The sequence below is a fragment of the Gobio gobio genome (genome assembly GCF_949357685.1).
Source record: "Gobio gobio genome assembly, chromosome: 4".
NCBI lineage: Eukaryota > Metazoa > Chordata > Actinopteri > Cypriniformes > Gobionidae > Gobio > Gobio gobio.
Window position 1 is genome coordinate 45,812,558 of NC_137100.1, and position 22,466 is coordinate 45,835,023.

A 22,466-nucleotide genomic window follows, 5' to 3' on the forward strand; every position below is an offset into this window, starting at 1 on the left:
GATGCGAGTGTGAGAGCAATAATTAAAGATGTCCATCTAGTGCATTTACATGGAAAAACAATGGAAAAGTAGTGCAGTGGAATGCAAAACACATTTCTGTGAAAAAAGCCCCTTACAGTATACTATATAACTTAACATTCAGAGGTTTTTTTTCTTTTCTATGTCTGGTGTTAATCCCATTGGTTGACTGATAAATCTCTTTAAATTCTCTCTCGTTCTCTTAATTTGTCACAGAGGCTACGAGGACCCCATAGAGGCTGAATTAATCGACGAAAGACACCCCTACATCCATGGCATGTACCCAGCACCTCTTGCCCAGCCCGAGAGGGGCAGCATGGCCAGTCTTGACCGCATGGGGGGCCGTCGCTCCCCCTCGATTGACAGCATCCGCAAAGATCCGCGCTGGAGAGACCCCGACTTGCCTGAGGTCATCGCCATGCTAGGTCACCCCATCGATCCGGTTAAGTCCAACGCCGCCGCCTACCTGCAGCATCTCTGCTATGAGAACGACAAGATAAAGAAGGATGTCAGGCAGCTGAAGGGGATCCCAGTGCTGGTGGGCTTGCTGGACCACCCTAAAGCTGAAGTTCATCGCAAAGCCTGCGGAGCTCTGAGAAACATCTCCTACGGCAAGGACCACGATAACAAGGTAGCCATCAAGAGCTGTGATGGGATTCCCGCTCTCATCCGTCTGCTGAGGAAAACCAATGACATGGAAGTTCGGGAACTCATCACAGGTATGATATGATCTCCAGCTGCACCATTATTACATGCTGGAATTTAACACTGTGGATGTAAAAACAAGCTTTTTAAAGTAGGTTGAGTCTAGGTAAGAGTCTTTTGGTTTTATAAATAAGACATAACTGAAGAAAGTATAAAGTAGTAGTTCAAGAAGTGTAAAGGCCTATTCTCACCAAGAATGTTAACTATAAAGATCTATAAAGATATTAGCGTCCACACCAGCGGACGATATCGTTCTGTTTATTCTAAATGCATGCTTGTCTGTCACTTTAAAGGCTCGAGTTAGTTTCAGCAGGATGGATTCTGATTGGCTGTTAGTGTCTCTATCATTCATTGGCTGGATAAAATCATTCTGAAAGTGATTCCAATGATATTGTTTCTCTGTGCCGTTATCGTTATAGCTGTGATGTGAACTCTGCTATTCTTTATTATTGTGAATGATTTTTAGAACTGTATCTTTATTATTATCATTCTTGGTGTGAACGGGCCTTAAGACATATATGTCTGGTGAAATAATAGTTTTTGTTTAGTTATTTGAACTGACCAAGACCAAGTATTTTGTGCAAACTTAGTTACTTACATTAACTATTAAAGATAGCTGCATTTATCTGATCAAAAATACAGTAAAAACTGTCATATTGTGAAATATTATTAGAATTTAAACTATTTTAATGTAATTGTAATTTATTCCTGTGATGGCTGAATTTTCAGCATCATACTCCAAATTCAAGATTCTTTGATTAATGGAAAGTTCAAAAGAACCACGTTTATTTTAAATAATTTCTTTGTGACGATGTAAAAGTTTCTGTCAGTTTTGATAATTTAACCACTATAATCTGTCACTTTTGACCAAAATTTGTGAGGGATATGTTTATGGTCGAAATTCAATTCCAGATAAATCAGGCTGTGTGACTGCCTGACCAATAAAAGTAATATTCAGGCCAATGACAAAAATAACCTTCCGTCTTTTTAGCTTGTTCGTCCTAAATGTTCTATGATTCATTCATTTGTATTTTTCTAATTTCATCTATTCATGCTTTGCAAATATCTTTCAAATACTAGCCACAGGCCTCTCGCAACATTTTCATGTTTAAATACCAGATGAGTCCAGGCGGATGTTGACCGAATCCAGGTCAGTATTTCAACAGGACTGCAGAGCAGGGTCTTGACCTGCTAAATGTCACTGTAAAAACACACTGAGGTTTATGTGTATCCTCCTGGGACCTTAATAACTCGACCTGATCTCCACGACCTGAAATACATTTACTATAGCATGGAGAACGCAAAAGAGGTTCGGCTTCAGACCGAACACACAAAGCATAGGGGCCAAAGACGCATGTTTGCATGCATACACAATAAATTTTATCACTGAAACAGGGGATTCATGCCACTCTCAGACAGTGAGGGATTTACACAATTTTAAGAATTTTGTTTTTTATATATATATCATTCAAAAGTTTAGAATATGCACGATTTTTCATGTTTTTGAAAAGTCTCTGCTCACCAAGGCTGCATTTATTAGAAAAAAAAGAAATACTAATATTGTGAAATATTAGTTTTAATATATTTTAAAATGTGATGGCAAAACGGATTTTTCAGAAATTTCTTATTTATATTAATGTTGAAAACAGTTGTGCTGCTTATTATTTTTGTGGTAAGCTTGATAATTTTTTGGGGGATTCTTTGATGAATAGAAAGTTAAAAAAAACAGGATTTATTTGAAATAGAAATCTTTCGTACCATTGTCTCTACTGTCACCTTGAATCAATCGAATGCATCCTTGCTGAATATTCATTTCTCGAAGAAAAAAAAAAGAAAAAGTTTTTGACTACTTTTAAACAGTAGTGTATATGCTTTAAAAAAAAAGTGCAGATCTTTCCTCTACAAGGGTTTGTGAATCTACTGAAAGAGAAAGTCTTTCTCACAAAGACATTGACTGATGGTTCTCCCGACCAGACATTCAGTGTGAAAGTGACGTATAACGGCTCTGCAGCCTCCCTGATTAACTTTACAGCACAATGTTGCTTTCAGTCTTAGTTAAAAATAGCTTCTCTTCTACAGGATGGAGGGAATATAGTGTGTCAGTTCCAAACCGAGCCCTGGACAGCCTTATGGTTTATCTGCAAGGCCCCTATGAAAACACTGCTCTCACAATGGTCTTTCACCAGCCTGGAAAATCTGGAATGTTTTTCTACAATTAAAAATAATTGCAGGACTTTAAAAATAGGTTCACTGTGTGCTCTTGAATCCCATGGTATGTACCCCTGTATTGTCAGCAGCACTATTTGCTCCCTCATCCAAGAACCTTATTGTGTGAATATTGCTAGTACTTTTCTACCCTGTGTGGCTTTCTTTTTTTTTTTCTTTTTTTTTTTCTACTGCAGAAGTATCTGCTTAGAATTTTTCATTTCCTTTTCCACTTTTCAGCATTTTTTTTTAATTAAACTGTCCGTTTTAATTTGCTGACCCTGTGTCAAATGTTCTTCATGTACTTTGAATATTTAGCAGTTCATATTAGTATTTTTATATTAAGGTGGTCAAGACTGATACAACTTCAAAGCACCATCATTTCCTTTTCAGAGCTCTCCATCTTAAATGTTAAAAGTCTTTTGAACTAATTTATCATTTAGTTGCAACAGACCAGCTACACAGTATGTGTATACCAGTAGCTGTGAACCTCTGCTTCCTTGTCTGCGTTCTGCATCTTTGTATCTGCCATAACTCTCCATCTTGCTCTAATTCTCTTTTTCTTTTCTCTCTGTTTTGCTCTGATCGCAGGCAAAAAATCAGTCTCTTGCAGAAACAGATTTGAAGCGTAGCTCCTCATTCCATAATTCAGCTTAATTTTCTGCTAGTTGCATCATTACGCCAGTAGGTGACAAAAAGTGACTGCCTTAATAAGTGAATCAGCAAATCATTCTCATCCTCTTTGTTCAAAACGATGATTTATTCAGATAATACACAAGTGACTTTCTCACAAATTTGTCACTTTATAGAACGTGAACAGGTTGTGTGATGCGTTCTTATCCTCATGTTCAATACTGTTTGTGTACTCAAAGGTCTATTTGAATCACCTAGTGATCAATGTTCCCTCTAATTTATTTTCTCGCTGAGCAAAACTTTTCTCTATTGGGCGGACATTTGGTCACCTGAGCAAAAACATTCATTTATACCAGACCTGTACAGCATACGCAAACACACGCAAAAAGTGGTTTCATCTTGCAGTTATAACTTTTAACTTTAAGCTGCTGTTCATAACTTTTTGCGCTCTAGCGGTTAATAAACAGAACTGCATGCGTCTTGCGGAAGAACATTGCAGCCGGAGCTACTTCTCTCTGTTTATGTCTACGGCAAGTCACGCAGGGACTGTGCTCCTCCGCAGCGGTTCCTACCAGACCGGTCTGAAATAGTCCCAATATAAACACTTATTATAAGTGTATCATAATGATTCGGGGTAAGACAAAAACACGATTTGGAAAATTGATTAATGTTGTACATTCTCTTCATATAATTTTTGTAAATCTTGAACACAAAAAAAGTTACGGACAGCAGCTTTAATGTGCCATTTCTATTTTATTTAACCCTTGATGTAACGTAGTGATATATTAAATCATTTCTTTTACAGCAGTTAATTCAGAATTCACTAAATTAAGCACATTTTAATTTGACAGATTTTTTTTTTTACAATGCTGTATTCTTTACCAAGAAATACTTACTTAAAAATCTCCACCAAAACAGTTACATTCTTTATAATAATATAATATGAAAAAAAAATTAAGCAGTTACACTGAGATTGTTTTCATTGGCGAAAGGCAGCATTAAACCATCAAACTTATGTTTGTTTATTGCTTATGAATTTCCAAGATTTTCTATATCAGATTTTATTTTATTTTTTTACTTTTTAATGGCAAGGATCCCTAAACAATCCCCTTGTGCGATCAATTCTTTATTAGGCTTACAATAAAATATAATTATAACAGCCTATAATATAATATACAAACTAATTGAAGTATTTAAACTGATATATTATACATATAGCCTATATAAAAAACTGAAGTAATTAAATAGATTTAATAGCTAAATATGTTCAAGGGGACATGTGAACTCTTATCTAAACATCCCTGAAACCCAAACCACACACACATCTATTTAAACTGACGTGTGTTACTGAGGTGTTTTGAGTTTGCACGCTACACTTGTTGTGGGTAAATGTGACTGTAGATGTCTGTTTTGTTACCGTGCTGTGTCCATCATCAGTTATTTCCACCACTTAATCAAGCCACTCTTCTTTAAAATATGATAACGTTCTATTCATGTCTTTGCGTTTCTCGTTGCCTCTCATATTGAGATTTGGACCGCGAACACGACTCACTGCTGCTCACACTCGACACAATTCTCTCAATGAAACCTGTAAACCACATTCACCTGTTCTAACACTATAGTGATACTAACTCTATAGCGGTTTAACAGAGCACTGCAATTATTTCTCATTTAAACTACGATCAAATGGATTTCTTCCCTCATTTCGCGTCTGCCGTCTGCGCTGCGTGCATTCTTTCTGCACGGTCGCGGCATCACAAGTGCGCGAGCGCGCACGCGCGCAGCTTAGAGGGAACATTGCTAGTGATGTATTTTATAGGAAATGTAAGGACATTAGAAAAAGGCCACCAAACGTAGCTTACAAAATTACATTTGTTCAGAAATTCCAGTAGTCCAGAGTATGGTGGCATTTCTGAGATGATTACCTCGTTTACCCTTCTTCCTGTTTCTTTCCCTCTGACTCGGCTGTCCAATCAGTGTATGATGAATGGCAGGGGGCAGGATGGGACTGTAATAGCCCTAAGTGAATGGCCTGTTAGAACAGCATGTCTGCTGCTCCCAGGAAATTGAATTAGCTGGGAGGCTCCAATGACAAGCAGGAAGGAGTAAACTCAATCAGGCTGCACCTCTTGCAAGGTTCAGTTTCCCTCATGTGGGTTTCATTGGCTCCTTTTGTATTAGATTTGTGGGACATCCAGGAACCTGCAAAAGATGCCAGGGGAACCAAACAGATACAACACCAGATTGCATAGTTTTCTGTGATCTTGCATCAATATACACAGATGAGCCAAAACATTATGACCTAAGATGCTGTTGGTCCTCCACGTGCTGCCGAAAAAGGGCTGACCCGCCGAGGCATGGACTCTACAAGACCCCTGAAGGTGTCCTGATGTTTCTGGAACCAAGACGTTAGCAACAGATCTTTCAAGTATTGTAGGCTGTGAGGTTGAGCCACTGTGGATCGAACCTATTGGTCCAGCACATCCCACAGATGCTCAATTGGATTGAGATCTGGGGAATTTGGAGGCCAGGGCAACACCTTGAACTCTTCGTCATGTGCCTCAATCCATTAGTGAACAATGTGTGCAGTGTGGCAGGGTGCATTATCCTGGTGAAAGAGGCCACTTTCTCCAGGGAACATCATGAAGGGGTGTACCTTTTCTGCAACAATGTTAAGGCAGTAGCGTGTGTCAAATTTACGTCCACATTAATGGCTGAACCCAGGGTTTCTAAACAGAACATTTTCCATATCACACTCCCTCCACCGGCTTGTCGTCATCCCACAGTGCATCCTGGCACCATCATTTCCCCAAGTAAACGGTGTACACGTACACACCTGTCCATGTGATGTAAAATGGGACTCATCGGACCAGGCGACCTTCTTCCACGGTTCCAAGTTGTTGTCGCTTTCGACTGTGGACAGGGGTCATCATAGGCACTCTGATTGCTCTGTGGCTATGCAGCCCCATACGCAGCAGATGGCGATACTCTGTTTGTTGCGACATATTCCTCCCATAACTATCATTACAATTTTGTGTGGCTTGTGCCTCAGTAGACCTTGTGTTGGCTCAGACCAGACGGGATAGCCTTAATTTCCTTGTGCATCGATGAGCCTTGGGCGCCCAACACCCTGTCGCTGGTGTTGTTTATCCTTTGGAAAACTGTTAGTAAATTCTCACCACTGCTGCCTGGGAGCAACCCACAAGCCTTGCCATAACACTGCCCATTTCTCCTGCAATCCAACACGTTGATTACGAGAACAGATTTTTTTTGCTTGCCATCTAATACAGTACCTAGACTTTAACTTGTGACCTTGATATCCGCTTCACCTGTGACTGGTCATACTGTTTTGGCTCATCAGTGCATGCATGTCCCTCTTTTGTAGTCAGTCTAGGAGATTAAAATTTCAAATTAATGTTATTCATTAATATTTAATATAAATATCTATAAAATTTTACTTTTTGTTAATCAGTGTAGTTGGTAATTGGTAAATTCAAGGTTTTAAATGTATTTTAAAATGTAATTTATTCTTATTCCTGTAAGTAATTTCTTAGAAGTAATTTATGTCTCCAAAATTTTGTACAGTAATATGTGTACATGATTGTAATCAATGCATTTAAAGGCCTTTGACTGCTCTAACTTGCTCCAGTTGTCTGCAATGAAGTGAAGTTAATCAGCATGTGCTATGTATAGACCTCGACATCTCCTCTGACTACAAGCCTATCTGACACAATAACACGTGCACGAGCGCATGAGCTGGCTGGTAATGATCCATTCTCCTTAATGTGCCACTTTACCAAGTAGACATTCCCAGGTACAGCAAGGGCAATGTGTACGGCATCTGTTATCTCGGCCTTAACCAGGGCCTAATGGCTATTCAGTGCCTAAGAGGTGATAGCAATGGAGCCTCTTTGCAGATGGCAGTTCAAATTTGGTTATTATTAGAGGGTAAATAGATTTATTTTGGGGGCTAAAAGAACCTGAGTCCTCATTACACAGAGCTATGACATGTTTATAGACCTCTTGTCTCCTGTTGTAGTTTTTGACCGCAGAAATGGATCTGGAAGTAATGGCAGAGCGAGAAGAACATGGAGTGATGATGTGTATGAAGGGCAGGAAAAATAGATTCAGAGTTGTATCAGGATGTACATTTGTGTGAGTTCGTAGTCAGCTATGTAAACATTTGCTATTTCTGTTTTTAGCGAAAATGCCCTCCGGTCCAGAGACTTCATTTTTACTAACCCAAGAGAAGACAGTTTATTTATCCACTCTACATTTCCAAGGGTTGCAGTAGTTGAATGGTGCTTGCCAAGTAAATAAAACAAAGGCTAGTCTTAACTGTAGGCATATATACAGTACGTCTGCTGGCTTATAGAACAAGCTTCTCTGTTTTATTGTCTAGAAAATAACAGCCTGGCCCCTTCACATTGTTTACTCTGAACTATTTTTTCTCAAACTTTGCTTTTCCTTTCCATTTTTTTCCTTTCCAATCCTTCTTACTTCTATAATGGAGCTTCCTGTCAAGAAATTCAGAATCAATGCTTTTGTAATGCGTGGTACATGTCAACAAATCTAGCAGTGCCACTTTTTGTTTGTAGCTCTTGTGTCATGTTAAGAAATGTAACAGATTTTCTCTTTTTCTGTTTCTTTTCCTCTCTCCTCGTCTCATTGCACCTGTTAGGAACACTTTGGAACTTGTCCTCCTATGAGCCTCTGAAGATGGTGATAATTAACCATGGGCTTCAGACGATGACTAATGAGGTCATCATCCCTCATTCGGGCTGGGAACACGAGCCAAACGAGGACTCAAAGCCACGGGATGCAGAGTGGACCACTGTCTTCAAGAACACATCTGGATGTCTTAGGTACACTGGTCTGATTGACAGCATCTTCACCATCCTCCTCAGCTGAACAATGTCAATGAATCCTTTTATTAGTCTTTGGGTTTTTGCAAGTTTCTGCAAAAGCCTTTGCCCCATGTAGTCTATACTAATTGATTGCTAAAAGGTTTCACATGAACAAAAGGTATTTGTGTATATTAAGGTCTGTCTCTCTCTCTCTGCGCTCTGTAGAGTATTTTAGTATTATTTATATACTAATATAGTATTTATTTATTAATTTAGAATTTATTTTTCATTTTAGTTAGTTTGTAACACTTTACAATAAGGTTTCATTTGGTAATATTAATTAACTACATTAGTTAACAAACAATGAACAATACTTCTATAGCATTTATATATATATTAGTTCATGTTAATCTCAGCATTTACTAATTTGTAATATCAAAAGTTGTATAATAAATGCTATGCAAATATTTTGTTCATTGTTAGTTCATGTTAGTTAATGAATTAACTAATGTTAACAAATGAGACCTCAGTTGTACCTTTATTTTTATTTCAGGGTTATGGTTTCATTTCAGTTAGATGCCAAGGCAACATTTCTTATTTTAGGGGGTTTTTTTAAGTTACATTTTTACATCTAATATTTATATTTTATTTTATTTCAGATTCATTTAATTCTACAGAAATGTTGAATTTTTTAATAGCTTTTTTAATAGCTTGCGTTTTAGTTAACATCAACAACACTGTCTAACTCATTGTCGGACGGACATTACTAGTGCTGGGCTCGTTACTCAAATAATTTAATTTATTACTCATTACTCGTGACTCCTTTCAAAAGTAATATTATTACTTTTTTTATTGCTCCCTGTCAACAGTAATCAACTACTCATTATTTTACTTTTCCAATAGACCCCACAAAATTGGTAATTGTTCATTTTGCATTTCTTTAGACAGAATCATAATTTCTATTCATTTCCCACTGAATTATATTATATGGCATATTGAGCATATTAGTGGCTTCTAGAACTTTGTCTCTGTGTTTTCACTTCCGCGATTGCTGTTATGACTCATAACATAAATCACTGCACATCTGTCTTTCATATTATATGTTCATAACCCGCCCTGTCTCCTCCAATGACGAAGTTCCACTTCCGTTTTCTAATAAACATACGATTACGACAATGTGATTTGGGCTATTTTTATAAGAATAAAGGATGTTTACATGAGACATAACTTCTGATCGCAATCAGAAGTTATTACAAACCCTCAATGGTGGGTTACAGTGAGTTTTGAGTATAAGCATAGTATTAATCTCTTGAATGTGTGGCTTGATGCTAATTGTAGCTATAATTCACCTGTTACCCAGATTCGATTATATTTCATGATGTATGTTGTCAAAAGAGTTCACATAAGGTGGAGAATGGGCAAGACATATAATGCCAGAGTAAAATAATGCAACAACTTACATTTGACAGTAACATTCTTGTCATCTTTTCTCCCAATAAAATCAAAGTAATGTCTTATTTACTTAAAGGTGCAGTGTGTGAATTTTAGCGGCAGCTAGCGGTGAGGTTGTGAATTGCAATCACCCTACAGGGGCCGACACAGGACGGAAATGTCGTCGTCGGAGAGAGCAGAGAGTAGTTAGCGCTCTGTAGAGTAGTTTGAAACAATACGGCGCAAAATGACAATTTCACTGTAAGGGGATCCACGGTGTATGTAGATAGAAATGGCTCATTCTAATAAAAACATAACGGTACATTATGTAAGGTCTTTATTCTCCACTGAAAACATTATGTATATTATATTGCATTTCTGTCAATAGATCCTCATAAATACTTATAATTCATTACACTACTGGTTACTGAGGAAAGTCATGTTATTACTGTAACCAGTTACTGCCCAACACTGACTATTAGATATGGCTCTTGTGCACTAGGGGTAAAAGAGCCTATCTAAAGCTTTGAGAAGATGATCATTTTTACCCATGGGAACCATAGTTAAAATGAGTTATATAGAGAGACAACCGATATAAAATATAAAACTGATATAAAACAAAAGTGGGAATAGACAATTTTGTAGAGATTTAACTTATTTGTCAATGAAAAAAAAATATAGAAACATCTCCACTTAATAACTAAAGGCAAAAATCAATAGTCTGTCTGTTCTATATTTAACCATTATTGCTATTATGTTATGAACTCTCTGTAGACACTGATCCTCTCCTCTGAGGGTCATTCTAGCAGCTCAGCTTTTGATTAAGATATCCAGTCTCTAAAGAGCTTTATATCTCCATGGTTACCATGTATCCGACACAATTAATGGAGTTCTTTTTTTCTTGCACCCACTTCTGTCTCTAAAAGGCAATCGTATTAGAATTGCTGTATTAGAAGTTGTTTTTTCTTTTTATCTGAAAAGGATGTCTTTTTTCATTCAGTATGGTCTTTGCATGCCTCAGCAATTGTAATTTTGAATATTTCGCTTAAACTGTAATGCCTTGACCATCACTAGCTATGTTTCCATCACCCTGCTTTTATGCACATATTGAAATCTCGCATCAGAAACGAGTGTCGAAAAAGAATCCCTTAATTTGCCAAAAAGTTTGAGGTGGTTTTTGACTTGAAACGCATTTTGCCAAATCAATTCTGACCTAGCGAACATTTAAACCCACGTGACTAATCGTCTGTTTCAACTGAACAACTTGATGGAAACGCACCTAATTCGCATTTGTTTTTTGGGGGGTTTTTTGCGGACTTTCAAAAAAGATTTGCTTCATCTTTGGATGGAAATCAAGCTACTGACCTGTCAAAACAGCCCGTTGATTGACATAAATTGAACAGAATGAGCACGACTCATTAGATCATATTACCTTCCTCCACTGATGTGATCTTGGGCTTAAACAATGTGATATAGTGCCATGATAGTGCCTACAGTGATCCTTCTTTTCTAGGATTCACATATTATCAGAATCAGAATTTTCTGCACTCTTGACATTGTGGCATTAAATCAGTTTACTGTTGCCTTGTTGGACCGATCTAGACTTCCATGGCAATGGCGGATAAGCCTCAACACACAGGTCTGATTGTCTAAATCAGCTTGCTAGCGGCAGAAGCAGGTCAGTGTAGTTCAGTTTCATGACCTCAAGTGCTCTCTTTAAATCCTTAATCTTGTGATTGCATGAGTAGTTGTGAATCTGGTTGCCCTTGATTATAAAGGATATCATCTAAAATGTGCACGGTGAGGGGTTGATGTGATCTATTGTTATGTGATGCATTTGGTGAATAAGAGAAGAGCTATGATTAAGATATGATTATATTCATATCTGTTCCCACACTGTTGATTCAGGGGTCTTTTAGAAGCAGGATTTGGATGCTATAAAACTCGTTGTGGAAATTGTGTGTGGTAAATTTCACCACTGAATACATGTTGTATTCGCCCCATCTTTTTTCTTTAATTCCTCCCTCTCTTCTCTTAGTTGAGCTGTGTCCTGTGTCATGTGTGAGCTCAGCACTGAAGCTCCGGAGGGACGGGGCTGTGTTTTCACCCTCTCTTTTTTTCCTCTCTAGCAGCCAGGCCTCTAATCTCCTGCTGCTACTGCTGGTTGTGCTGCAACCTGCTGGGCTAAGTCCAACTTCTGCATGCTTCTCTGTTCTATGTTGTGACTCTACCTCCCTGCCTTCATCCGCTCTTCTTAGTCTCTCAGTCTGTTCCTTTTCTTTTCAAGTATATAATTTCATAAAACATTGCAGATAGGCAAAATAAAAAAAATTAATATAGATAGGAAGCATGGACATACGTATTTATTTATATATCCATTGCTTATTGAGTTTATGTTGATGTCAACTCCTATTGTCCCTTGAATAGAAAAAAAAGTAAAAAAAGTAGCATTTTAATATTATATTAATAATATTATGCTATTACTATCAGTGATGCCTAATCTGACAACTTTTTTCCAGTAACGAGTAATCTAACACGTTACTATTTCCAAACCAGTAATCAGATTAAAGTAATTTATCCAAGTCACTGTGAGTTACTATTTTTGTAATTTTTCTTAGTAAAAATATATATTTTTGCTTTCGTCTTGCGTCTCGGGGAGAGTATTTATGTTAAGTGAAGTCAAGAAAGACTGTCTTTATAAAATTTTGTATTAAAACATGTTTTTTTTTTCAGGAAATATTTTTTAATTTCAATTTAAAATGTCAGGAGACATGTCATTTTTGAACGTTACTGTTAAAAATGCACTTCCAATAAAGTGAGTGTTGGCAAAAATGGTTGTCATTTTTATGTTGAGGCGGCAGGGGTATTGTCGGCAACTGCTGAATGTAACTAATAAAGTAACTTGTAATCTAACTTAATCAAGTAATCTGTAAAGTAACTAAGTTACTTTTTAAAGGAGTAATCAGTAATCAGATTACTTTTTCAAAGAAACTGTGGCAACACTGATTACTATTATGACTACTACTTAAATACTGTTTTCTGTTTTAATATATGTAATATATTTATTTTAATATATAATTTATTCCTGTGATGCAAAGCTGAATTTTCAGCATCATTACTCCAGTCTTTAGTGTCACATGATCCTTCAGAAATCATTCTAATATACTGATTTGCTTCTCAATAAACATTTCTTATTATGTCAATGTTGAAAACAGTTATGCTGCTTAATATTTTTGTGGAAACTGTAAACATTTTTGTAGGATTCTTTGATGAATATAAAGTTCAAAGAACAGAAGTTAGTTGAAAAAGATATATTTTGTAACATTATAATTGCCTTTTCTGTCACTTTTGATCAATTTAATGTGAATTAATGCTGAGTAAAATTATAAAATTATTTTTTATAACTAATTTATTAAAAATCAGTATTACTAAAGGGATAGTTCACCCAAAAATGAAAATTGTCATTTAATTACCCTCATGTCGTTCCAAACCTGCAAGAGTTTAGTTCATCTTCAGAACACAAATAAAGATCTTTTTGATGAAATCCCTCCATTGACAGCTAGAAGCTCAAACGTGCTGCGTAACACAAGAATGAACCTCAGTGGTTCTTACTGAGGCTCAAACGTGCTACGTAACACACGAAAAAGAACCATATATGGTTATATATATATGTATATATATATATATATATATATATATATATATATATATATATATATATATATATATATATATATATATATATATATATATATATATATATATATATATATATATATATATATATATATATATATATATATATATATATATATATATATATATATATATATATATATATATATATATATATATATTGGTCGACCTTTTTCTTTCTCTTCCTTTTTAAGACGAGAAACATCCAGGAATATGTATTGAAAGTAAAATTTCTTATTTCTTGCTTTCTTTTCTCTCTTTTACTCTTTCTCAGCCTCCTTATCTCTTTTTAGCTGGTTCTCATTTGCCAAGGCTCTTCCTGGCTATTGCCCTGTGACAGGTCAATCAATATTATCAGGTTAACCAGTTCCTCAGCGGGTCTAAAGTATGTTATAGGGAGAGGTGGTAGTTCAGCCATCATGTGTTTCCACATGCCACCTTTCAGCAGGTCACTAGCACACATCATCACAGACATGCGGTTGTGCACAACGCCACTCCATCCTCATCCTGTCTTTTTAGCCTCAGCTCAGCCTGTATCCATGGAAACTGTATCCTGTGACATCTGTTGCCTAGTAAGCTGCTTGGAGGCAGAGTTTTGTTTCCTGTCTCTCACTGGCAGAGGAAAAGCACCCTTTATTTATTTCTTTGTCCAAAGTAATACATTTGTAATTCCTGATTAGTGCGTCCAGTTTAAAGTTGAGATGTTTGGAGGTCTTTTTGAGCAAAGTCTTAACACAGAGCAGAGACAAGGGTAGAAGTGTTTATCAGTGAGATATTCATTTTATTTCACAAGATTTTGACAATATTTCCAGGATATATTCTCTCGCATCAGTCACTGAATCATGTTATTGTATTATACATATTGCGGGCTGACAATTTAATTAAGATTATTTATTTATTTCAAAATTTAAAACACACACTCTCACAATTGTGCCCCCTGACCTGTACATACATTTATAATATGTCCTTTCCTGTCATCTGGCATCTATGTATGTGTTGTTGTTGTTGTTATTGTTTTGTTTATTCCGATTTATCTTCCACAATATTATGTCTTGGATTCTCAAACTGTGATTTAGGTACAAGTAATTGTAGACAGTATTTGATATTGTGCTGACTCTCCTTTGGGCATTAGGGAGGAAAAAGACAGGTAGCTGTAAAAATGCAATCCATCTCTCTTATATCTGGACTGCAGCCACAACAGATGTACAGCTGGAAAATGTTACATTCCATATGGGTGTTATACTGCAAATGGGTTTATATTTCTTATGCTGGAAAGGGACCCATTTGTTTGGCAGGGTGCTAGTTTAATTTATGTCTTCTCCAGTTGTCATTTAATAGTGATGACTCTGGAGTGAGGCTTTTTTATGTGTAGGATTTTAGCTTGGCAATCTAGTTATAAAAATCTACAGCTTGAACAGCTGGTAGGAAAGGAATTTCAGGGTAAAGAATAAGGAACCCAGATGGCTCCCTGTGCCTGCTCAGGCTGTGGACACATTGGAGGTTCTTTTCATTTTTCTTATATCATGCAAACCTTGTAACTATTTTAATGTAATCTGTCCTCCATCAGGACACTGGTCAGTTTTGAATGTCTGAGATCATTAATGATGGGTAACTGAAAGTACCTCAGCAGAACGATGCTTTAATGTGGGTTTAATTGGATTGGATGACTGTATATCATTTATCATACACCAAAAAAATGACCACAATAAAAATAATCACATAAAAATTAGTGCACACAGAGAGGCACGTTTCAGATAGCATGCAAACAACGAATGGATTCCTCTTTCACAACTCCACGCGCTTGAATGGACAAATACACAGAAAATTGTCAGAATACCAATCTCTGCAAGTATTCTCGCAAACACAGTCAGATACATCTTAAAAAAAACTTAAAAAGTTGAGATAGAAATTGGATGTGTATCATTCTATTGGATCCGTGCATTTGGTTTTAAAGAGACAGCAGCAGGTAAAAATAAATAAATAATTGCTGTTCGAAAAATGATCCAATCCGTGAATCAATACGTTTTGTGATCCGTTGAGCCACTTCAAAAGATCTTTTTCCCCTTTAATTCCTTAACGTCTTTTTACCATGCAGTTGCTTGTATGTACTTTTACAAGAGCAGTTTGACTAAAGTTTAACTACTTCAATTATGATTAGTTTGTAGCTTGGCAACTACAGTTTCAAAGTACAGTAGCTTCCTCAACAAAAACTTCTAATGTGTCAGCATATGATGTATAATTAGTAAAAATGCATGCACTTAATCATGCTTTTGCTATTTTCTGTAGGAATGTGAGCTCAGACGGTGCAGAGGCGCGCAGACGGTTGAGAGAGTGTGAAGGGCTGGTAGATGCCTTGCTGCATGCACTGCAGTCTGCTGTGGGAAAGAAGGACATGGACAACAAGGTGAGTGTCTTTAGCAGAAGCTGGAGCCTGGATCCATCTTTGTTTAAACATACCATTTCTGCCCTAAATGAACGTGTGTACAAAAATCATATATGTATATACAGTATGAAGACTTCAGGGAACATATAAACAGTTTATAAAGAGGTGTCAGCTGGTCATTATCCCAAAATAAACCCCAAAAAGTGATCAGTTGCCGGATACATAAACTGCTTAGACTAGTCTTAAAATTTAATGTGATCTCAAGAGTATTCACAGAGTGTATTACGTAAAGTGTGGTTTTATATTTACTTACATTTTCATACACACTGAAACTTACAATATTAACAGTACTAAAACGTAAATTATTTATTTATGAACAACTTTTATATGTACCAATGTGTACTAATGCTTATTATTCAATATTAAAATTGTGGCATAAATATTTAGATTTTATTGTATTCAATCAATGACATTATGTTTTCAGTCGCATTTATTCAACACGGTTTACTCATCCACTTTATATGAAATTATATCATTTCGCTCCGGTTCGTGACTTCACAATGTTAAACAAGACTACACTTTAAACCCTTGAAATGAATAGCATTTCTATAAACGCTTAACCACTGTTTATCATGTAATATTTATTTTGTTTGCCGTGGAACACAAAAGGCATTTTCTCAGTATAGTTATGCTGTGACCAAAAATAGAACCATAACATACAGCAAAAATGCTGCATAAATTCACAAACGTAATCAATTTTATTTGTACGTTGTAATCCACATATTTAGAATCCATATGTTTGCAAGAACAGATGCAAATTCAAGACTTTATTTGTTGATCTTCATCTCCATTCTCAACTCCAAATCCCGCACTCATTGTAAATTCAAAATTGCCGCCCAAGAAAGCTTTACAATAGAGCCCCACTCCCGCTGAATGTATGACCAGGACCGCCCGCTCCCGCAACCCATGTGTTCCACTCCGCCCGCAATCTTTGTGTCCACTCCCGCGGACTTTATCTCACAGCTTGTGAAAAATGTACACATATGATATTCGTTCAAGTTAACATCCAGAATAACAGATTTTAAACATGATTGCGTTTAAATAAGATGAAGTAACCAATGCTAAACCAAAGCACCACACATGACAAAAACATTGTAGCCTATTTTTTTTATTAGCATAATAAAACATTAACCGTTAAAATAAAACCACAACTAGCGGCACCTCAGTTTTTAGGCTACTGCATACACACTCACCAAACGAGTAACTTGGAAATAACTAACCCTGACCTAGCACAGAGAACTTTGAAAATAGGCTATATAATTAAAAAAAAATTATAAGAATGAAATTATATTAAATTATAATATATAAAATTATATAGAATGCTTCAAAAAAACCTCAGAGATTTCACAATATTGTTTGCTTAACAGGCTATTGCAAAAAAGAAAATGAATAATACTAAAAAAAATAAAAAGAACGTAGACTACTTAACAAACAAATTAATTTGATCACTGGGCCTTGCTTTGATTACTCCATATTACTATGAAGGAAAAGTATATTGCTGACTGACTGCTGTGCCAGTCTCGTGCATCCTTCTTCCAAGATCCGCCCACACACACTGAATGTCCTCTCTGACGGTGCACCAGATGCTTTTGTCAAGTAAACAGCCACTCTAATTTTCTTCTCAACCTCTTGTGTTGACTCCATTTCTACTACACGCCAAATCCCACCGTTCCCCGCGGGTCTCCCGCAAAATTTTCTACCCGCCCATTCCCCCCCGGAGCAAAGGTAAAACCGCCCGCTGCCGGGAGATTTGCGTTGGGTCCCGCAGGAGCCCAAACCCAATGCAGCCCTCTACTTTACAACACATTTTACGGCAGTGATATCAAACGTTCGTTGGCTCTCACCTGCTTTGTCATAGATTGTGCACAAAGTAGATCGGGATAAGATTCTCAGCAATTAATAACTTAAATTCTGCTCTGTAGCCTACCTCATACAAAAATATGACATACTGCCATAGAGAACTGTGACTGCAGTCATCATCAAATTTTAGCGTGTTGTTAGGGTTTGGGGTAATGTTAAGGGATCTACAATTTGACTATAAAATGGTTAAAGGGCAGTTACACAAATTATGATATAAAAGATTAGTAAATATTTATAGTATTGTGTATGTATGTGTATATATATATATATATATATATATATATATATATATATATATATATATATATATATATATATATATATATATATATATATATATATATATATATATATATATATATATATGTATATATATATGTATATATATATATGTATATATATATGTATATATATATATATATGTATATATATATGTATATATATATATGTATATATATATGTATATATATATATGTATATATATATGTATATATATATATGTATATATATATGTATATATATATATGTGTATATATATATATATATATATATATATATATATGTATATATATATATATATATGTATATATATATATATATATTTATAGTAAATAATCGTTTCTTTAGCTTTAGTTTACATTAAAAATGTTGTCAGAATGTCCATGTTGTATGTTTCAGCGTCTATCCAAACGTTAAAAAAATGGACGTTTTGCGCCTGAAAATGTTATGTGTTGATACCTACGTATTAACAATGAGACCAGGCTGTACAATTTTGACCAGGTTTCACAGACAGGGTTTAGATTAAGCCTTAGTTCAATTAGGACATTTAAGTAGTTTTTATAAACATGCCTTGGAATTTTTTTTAATAACTGGTGTGAATCTTGAGACAAATCAGTGACACTGACATATTTTAAGATATGTCCGTTCAAGTTGCTTTCAGTTAAAACAGCTCAAAAAACATGCATTTTAGACTGGGACTAGGCTTAAGGCCTTGTCTGTGAAACAGGATTTAGTCATCTTTTTTTATTTTTTTCAAGACGTGCCATAATTTTTAGTTCGTTTAGTTTAGTTTTTACTAAAGTCGGTTACTTAAAAAAGTAGATTGGTCTAATTTGAAACTGAAAAGTAAGACTGATTAGCCCTAACTAATTGCTAGTTGGTCAGACTAGTTCTTAAGAGACAGTCTTAACTTAGCGGCTTTGTTTATGCCACTGGCCCCAGGATCATAATTTAAAACTGAGGGATCTTGTATCATCTTGAAAGGGTTGATTTTGTGATGACTGCCTGGCTCTACATTATCCCACTTGTTACTCGGCCACTTCTGAAATAAATAAATAAATAAATGGACACAAAATATTGTAAATAGTTGATGAGGCATGAAACCAGTACAGCTACTGTATGTTGGCAATCACTCGCTATACAAAAATGTCACAAACTATACAAAAATGTTTGAGCATAGAATGCTGTGATTTACCTATTATTATTATTATAATACAATTATTATTATTAAAATGTTTATTTAGTCTTTATTAAGACAAATGGTCACATTTATATTATACTTTAATATTTTATATTATATATTTTTAGATATCTTTTATATTATAATATATGTGTGCGTGCGTGCGTGCGTGTGTATATATATATGACTGTCTGTATTGTCGATTTTTAAACGCCTGTATAAAATAAAAGGTATTTTCCCCTCCTATATTTCATTCTTTCAAAAATTTTCTCTTGCTGTCTTTTAGTCTGTGGAGAATTGTGTTTGCATCATGAGGAACCTGTCTTACCACGTGCACAAGGAGGTTCCAGGGGCTGAGAAGTTCCAGGACCCCTCGACTCTTCAGGGCCCTGGCTCTGCTGGCACTCAGAGGAAGAAGAAAGATGACGCAGGCTGCTTCGGAGGAAAGAAGGCCAAAGGTCATTATTGAATTCTTCTTCATCTCATCTATGTGCTTTACACTTCTAAAACAGTATTGAGCACCCTTATATCATTGAGTCTTGATCATCAACAGCCGGATTCTTCCATCAGCAGCAGGTTCATGGAGGGCAGTATGATCCTAGCATTTACACAACATCATAAATCCCAGTGCAAGCAGATAATAGGAAGCTAAATGATGCTTGAGTCTATTTGTTTGGCCTATGATCTTTTGTGGCTTATGATTCATTACTGGAGTGTGTCTGGAGTATCGATGTTGAATCAATATTCATCTTTAAATAGATGTGGGTGTAGGTTCAGTGCTTGTGGTGCTACACTGTCTGAGTTGAATCAATTCTTTGAAGCGCTTTGCTTTTAAACTGCTGAGTATTGTCCAGGTACTCATTCTTTATACAATGCCAAAAGAGCGGATTCATTTCCAGGTTCCAGCTGGTTTCAAGAATCTTTTTTTTTATCATCAATTTTTGTATTATTTGTCCAGATTTTTGTTCTCTCTCAAATGAACTGATGAGAGACCTATTGAATCTGAATTAGTGAATTGATTCTCTAACAGATCTATAAGGGAACTCATTAAACAACCCAAAGGAGCAAAAAAGCTATGATGACAACATTGATGTCATACTGTGCCATCATGGACCTTTTTAAATGAGGTTTGTTTATCTGTCAGTGGCCCTGGAGATGTACTTTGAAGATGCAAGTGACCTATATTTGCACCAGATAATGCCCTTAACAAGCATTAAGGAATGTTTTCCCAGCAAGCTATTTGGAAAGATCCATGGTCCCAGCATAATTTAGTCTTGTTCACAAAACACAAAGTTTAGGTTGCCATGTTGGCTGTAGTAAAACGTTGTTTGTACGGGAAGAAGGAGGCGGGAACCGGCGAACAATCAAAACATTTAATCAAAATAAAATGGCGGCGGCAGCCCCTCACGGTCGACTGCCGCCTACATACAAACAAACACAAAATGAAAATAAAAAGCTGCAGCCCCTCACGGACGACTGCAGCGAACACATAACAAAACATAAATAAAATACAACATAAAATCCAGGCCTGGTCCTCTCTCGTCCCTCACTGTCGTCACTCCTCCTTTATACTCCCTCACTCCTCCGCAAGGGCCGAGATCGCTGCGGCTCGCAGCTGGCGCTCATCCTCTCTGATGAGCGCCGCCTCGTCCCGCCCTCACGGTCCCTCGGCCTCGCTGCTCGCCACATTGGCTTACCGCAAATGAAGCAGAAAGTGTTATTTCAGCACCACTATCATGTTAGAAATGTAGAAAATTGGTTTGCGCTGTATTTATTTCTTAATTCTTAAAATGTGTTAATGTCATATAGGCTAGATTTACACTGGCATTCAAAAATTTGGGGTCAGTAATTTTTTTTAAAGAAATACATTTTATATAGCAAGGATGCATTCATTGATCAAAAGTTATTGTAAATACATATATACGAGGATACATATACTTGTTATATATAAATACCTTATACATTCATTAAAAATAGAGGTGGGCGGATTTATGAGGTTTGACTGACAGTTTACAAGGTTTAGTCGCAAAACCCACAAATAGATGTGAAGGGTGACCAGTAGTAATGATTTTACTGTATTTTTAATTTACAAATGCAGTCTTGCCTAGCATGTGTTGTAAAAAATCGTACTGACCCCAAACTTTTGAACGGTAGCTCTTTATGTTTTCATTTAGCAGTAATGATCCTCAGCACTCAGAGAGCCGATAGACGTTCTTAAGTCTAAGCTATTAAAGATTCTATTGAAACAGTTCTTCATACAGTTCTGATTATGCAAATGCACACTATAGTAACCCAGCCTCAACTCTGAGAATGCAGTGCACTCTCTGTTACATTATGAATTGTTCTGACACATTGCAGAACACAATGGCGCATAGAATCTGTATATATACTAACTTTCTTGTAACCTTTTAGTGAATTTGCTCTAAAGAGCGGTGCAAACTGATGAACTCTTTTTCACTTGAGAGAACTAATGGAACTGACTCTCTCCTAAACTTTCTATAAACTCTTTTTTTTTTTAAACTCTCCTCTTTCCTATGCACTTTTAAGTGGTTCACAAATAAGTTCTGTCTGCTTTAATACACACACTCTCTGAATCTCCTCTTTTCTTCCCCTGCCTCCTTTTTTTCTTATTGCTGCTGTTCCTACGTTGGCTAACTTTAGAGGAATGGTTTAATCAAGGTGAGTGTCTCTTTCTGCTTTTCCTCTGTCTGTCTGTCTGTCTGTTTCTCTCAGCATTCACATAATACCTCCCTATACCTTTATCATAATAACATTTTCATCACCGCCCCTTTTACACTCTTTCAACTTTCATTCTTAAACGCCAGTGTTCCTCTCTTCAAGGAAATGTCAAACCTGTGCCAATTTGGCCAGTTCAAAGTCCCTTTCAACAGCATAAATGTCTCCGTGTCTCTTGTTATCTGTTAACGAGGCCTGGCTTTTTCATTCTGTCTTCTTGTCTATTGCTTTAAAGGGAGAGTTCACCCAAAAAATGTCATCATTTACTCACCCTCATGTTAATCTAAACCTATATGATTATAATTTTTTTTGTTACATACAGCACAAAAGGAGATATTAGACAGAATGTTCACATAGCTTTTTCCATACATTGAAATCCAATGTTGACTGTCAAGGCAAGACTCATACAGTAAAAGTGTCAAAAAAGTGCCAT

General features: G+C 36.2%; 1 protein-coding gene across 50 annotated transcripts in view; it reads left to right on the top strand.

Moving 5' to 3' along the window:
* arvcfb (ARVCF delta catenin family member b) overlaps positions 1 to 22,466 on the top strand; it is a 275,297-nt gene that overhangs the window by 210,721 nt on the left and 42,110 nt on the right. For 27 of the 50 annotated variants that reach the window (XM_079813794.1, XM_079813816.1, XM_079813804.1 and 24 more), the window contains 4 exons: positions 235 to 737; positions 8,243 to 8,426; positions 15,822 to 15,939; positions 19,584 to 19,755. In XM_079813794.1, coding sequence (XP_079669920.1) covers positions 235 to 737; positions 8,243 to 8,426; positions 15,822 to 15,939; positions 19,584 to 19,755 — 977 coding nt within the window. Of the gene's footprint in view, positions 1 to 234; positions 738 to 8,242; positions 8,427 to 15,821; positions 15,940 to 19,583; positions 19,756 to 21,958; positions 21,977 to 22,466 lie in introns of all 50 variants that reach the window. The other 23 variants (XM_079813825.1, XM_079813812.1, XM_079813792.1 and 20 more) reach the window with 1 other exon arrangement.